The sequence below is a fragment of the Hippocampus comes genome, unplaced genomic scaffold, assembly GCF_001891065.2.
Source record: "Hippocampus comes isolate QL1 unplaced genomic scaffold, H_comes_QL1_v1.1 scaffold249, whole genome shotgun sequence".
Taxonomy (NCBI): Eukaryota; Metazoa; Chordata; class Actinopteri; order Syngnathiformes; family Syngnathidae; genus Hippocampus; species Hippocampus comes.
In genome coordinates this window covers 945,308-949,000 of record NW_017805035.1, presented here as the reverse complement: position 1 = coordinate 949,000, position 3,693 = coordinate 945,308, and the positions used below count along the sequence as shown (strand labels likewise).

The window sequence follows — 3,693 nt, the reverse complement described above, 5'->3', positions numbered from 1 at the left end:
TGTCACCAGATGGGGTCAAAGCACGTAAAAGATCTGACATGATTGTGACATCTCGCATAAATCAGTCATCAAGGTTGCCTACAATGATGTAAAAAAAAACAAACAAAAAACATTGACCTGTTTTTGTGAGGAGAATGAAGGTGACTTTCCCAGCATAAAAGGGGCGATACGATGAGAATTAAGTTGTATTTTTTTGAAATTCATGTTAAAATCATTAAATAGATGTATCATCAATTTATGACTTTGCCTTTGTAAAATTAAGATCTTTTTGTAATCTTGATAAATCTGAATTAATTAAACTGTTTTTATCCTAACAAATCCTATTTTAATCTCGCATTTTTTTTGCTCAAAGCAAAAGTGTCACTTTTAATCCTGTTAAAATCTGATTTAAATCTCATAAGATTCCAAATTTATCCCCAAAAATCTGACTGTATTTTCTTACGATTTCAACATTGAATCTTGACAAAATCAGACTTCAATCCAGAATGATTACGATTTTTTTTAACCAATCTGCGACCTCATTCTTGTAAAATTACGACTTTTTATATCGTTAAAATCTGACAGAATTTCTGTAAAATCAAGTCTCATTAGAACGACAAAATTTGACTCGTACGATTAATTTTATTCCAAACCTCCCCTCAAAATTGTATTCTCATCACACTGCCCCTTTCCCCCCCATGAAATAAAAATATATTTAATCGTACTATAACGCAATTTTTTTTTTATCAACAGTAGATCGACATTATGTGTGTTTAAAGCATGTGGGAGGGGTAAAAGTATATCAAAAATTTTTTTGTTTGTTTTTTTTAAATGTGGTCTCCATAAATTGTGGATTTTTATCTCCTGCGGGCGGTTCCGGAACGTATCCCCTGTGATAAACTGATTCATTACTTACGGTAAATCTCCTGGCTTTTCGGGCTATACATGGTAGTCGGGTGTAGTTGGGATTTAGATGGATTTGGAAGAATTTCGCCCCTGGACCCCGAAAATTTGAGAACGCCCGGCTTAGACGATGCGATAGTCGAAGGTGTCCTTCTCGGTGTGGTCAGTCCAGTTGGATGAGGGCATGCTGCGGTAAGGGTCCAGCAGGATGCGGAAGCAGCGCACGATGAGGAGCGCCAGGAAGATGAAGAGCAGCAGCACGAAGACGAAGGCCGCCTTCTGCTCCAGCGTCAGGTAGGACGCCGCGTGTTGTCCGCCGCCCGACGATGACAGCGTGCTGCTGAAGAGGCCCTCGGCCATCCTGGGCACGTCCATGCTGGAGCGTCGCGGCTCCAGCGCTGTGGTCGGCACTCGGTAACCACGCACGGAACACGGGGGGTGTGGAGGGTGGCGGCCAGACGCCTGCAAAGCAGACAAATCAATCATCTGTGCATGCAGGTCACAAATATAACAGCTAAAAATGCGGACTGAAAGTGAGATTAAAAAAAAAACAAAAACCTCCTTTCTTGTCCCTACAGGATACCTTGGCGGCTGGGTAAACCATAACAGCTTTAGATCACCCATTGGAATCTTAACTAAGTGATGAACTGGTATCCCAGGCCTGAAGCAGTGCAGTGAACTGAGACTCCAAATGAACCACTGGTCAACTCAACAAATTTATTTGACCATTGCCAAGTAAATTGGGCAGTGGGTAACTACAAATCTTTAATTGTATTAGTTAATCTATAGATATATGATCGAGGATAGAAACTAAACAAATACACAAAAAATATCTGTAAACCATTGGAATGTCCGACTGCATTTGAATGCACCTCACGTCGCGAGTCAATGTTTACTCTCTCGTTCGTGGCGGAGACTTGGGCCGCATCATAAAATGACGGCGTAATTCACTTGTAGTTTCTTCGCGTCTTAAATCAGCGATTGAATATGATTTCAGATAGGCGGTGTTGGGAGCAACTATGTACTAAAATTGCGATACGGTAAACCAAAATGTCGACGATATAAATCGCCCTAGCCGGCCAACCACCACACGCGACAACTTCAAAATAAAAGCTTTGTGAGGCTGTTGGGTTGGTGTCAATTGATTATTTGATGAGCTTTTACTTTGAAGTCAGTCTTTGCGTTAGCGGCGTGTTATGTTACTTGTAGTCCAAATGACGGCGCACACGCCAAATAAACTGTTACGGGAGGCAGAAAAAAAATCAATTTTTTGGGGGTGGGGGAAGGGGAGTACCTGAATGATTGACGGAGTCGTGTGAGTATCCCAAAGTGCAAGAGAGTAATTGAACAAAAGACGGTACAGTGGGCTAATTTGAAGTCCCGCTACGGTCGAGGATAAAATTGAGAAGTAATGGTGCTATTTTCCCTGCTACCGGCCCATTAAAGCACTGAAGAAAATCTATAATGGATAAAAACATGTAAATAATAAATAAGAACAACGTAATGACCATACAATAAAATTCACATGAAATTTGAATTTGAGATGTAAAAAAAAAAAAAAAAAAAAAATGCTGAAAATACGATTAAAAAATACTAGGATTAAAAGAAATAGGTACATTTTGATTTTATTACAAATATAATTTAAATATAATTTCAAAATCTAAAATCCATCCATTTTCTTATCCTCACAAGGGTTCGCGGGGTATTTGTGTGTGTGTGTGTATGTGTGTATAAACAAAAAAAAAGAAACAATGAAAGGAATGCAACATATATATATATATATATATATATATAAAAATCAAAACAATCCAAAATGCATAAGGTGTGTACCAAATGAATTGGTCAGTTGCTGTTGGGCTAAATTTGCTCGCCGATGATCAATTAAAACAATAGTCATTATCTCTCTCTCTCTCTCTCTCTCTCTCTCTCTATATATATATATATATATATATATGTATGTATGTATGTATGTATATATAAAAATATCATTCCTTGTGCTCATCACTCTCACATTAAGAGTCAAGTGTGAGTGTCACTGACCTGCTCCTGCTCTGGTTATTGTTTTGTTGTTTGTTGATGTCACGTCAGTCTGCCATCATGCCGCCGCCGCCGCCGGTTCGATCCTTGAGTCCGCGTGAGGTGGACGCCGCCGCCGCTGCCGCCACCACGTCTGAGTGTCTTTGCGAGCGGACCTCACCCTGGCGCGTGCGCGAATGTCTTTGCGTGCCGCCGCACTCGCCGGTTGTCTGGCGGCGATGGAGCGGTACCCCGTCGCTATGGGCAACTTGTTGCCATGGCGATCCTCCGGCAAGGTGATATGGCGCAAGTCAATGAGGGAGGGGTGCGGCCCTTGCGAACGTGCACGTAAAATCACTTGCGCGTTTTTCTTTCAAATGACTTGTCTTTGATTAGAATCAGCTACATAAATGGATGACTCAAAGACACCTAGTCTTTGAAGTGTGCTTGATTTGGCATTGCTTTTGATCTTTGTGTTTTTGATCGGTCTTTGAGATGTTTTTGATATCGGCAGAATCAGCTACAGGATGATATCTATGAGATAGTTATGTTTTTCTTTGATGTTTCTTCAAAGTGCTTATGATTTGTGTTTGAGGTGGTTTTCCAAATCAGACATTTCAAACAGTTCTTATTTTTCTTTGAGGCAGGCTCAATGTGTCTTAGATTTGTTGCCGAGTTGTTATTTGGGTGTCTGAAGTGTTTTTGGATGTCAAAGGTGTCTGATATTGACAGAATCAGTGACATAAATGGTAACATCCTGGCACGAGACGTTGACATCCTTCAATGTTTTTGTCT

General features: G+C 40.4%; 1 protein-coding gene across 1 annotated transcript; it reads right to left on the bottom strand.

Annotated features, from left to right (window-relative positions):
- Positions 1–271: 271 nt before the first annotated feature.
- Positions 272–3,693, bottom strand: LOC109512104 (cortexin-3). Its single transcript, XM_019863607.1, has 2 exons — positions 2,923–3,693; positions 272–1,344 (listed from the first exon to the last, which is right to left on the bottom strand). The coding sequence occupies exon 2, from the start codon at positions 1,255–1,257 to the stop codon at positions 1,006–1,008; it is 252 nt and encodes an 83-aa protein (XP_019719166.1). The 5' UTR covers positions 1,258–1,344; positions 2,923–3,693; the 3' UTR covers positions 272–1,005.

Bases quoted from the DNA above. Each gene is read 5' to 3' on its own strand.
- LOC109512104 (XM_019863607.1), bottom strand. From the start codon at position 1,257: ATGGACGTGCCCAGGATGGCCGAGGGCCTCTTCAGCAGCACGCTGTCA.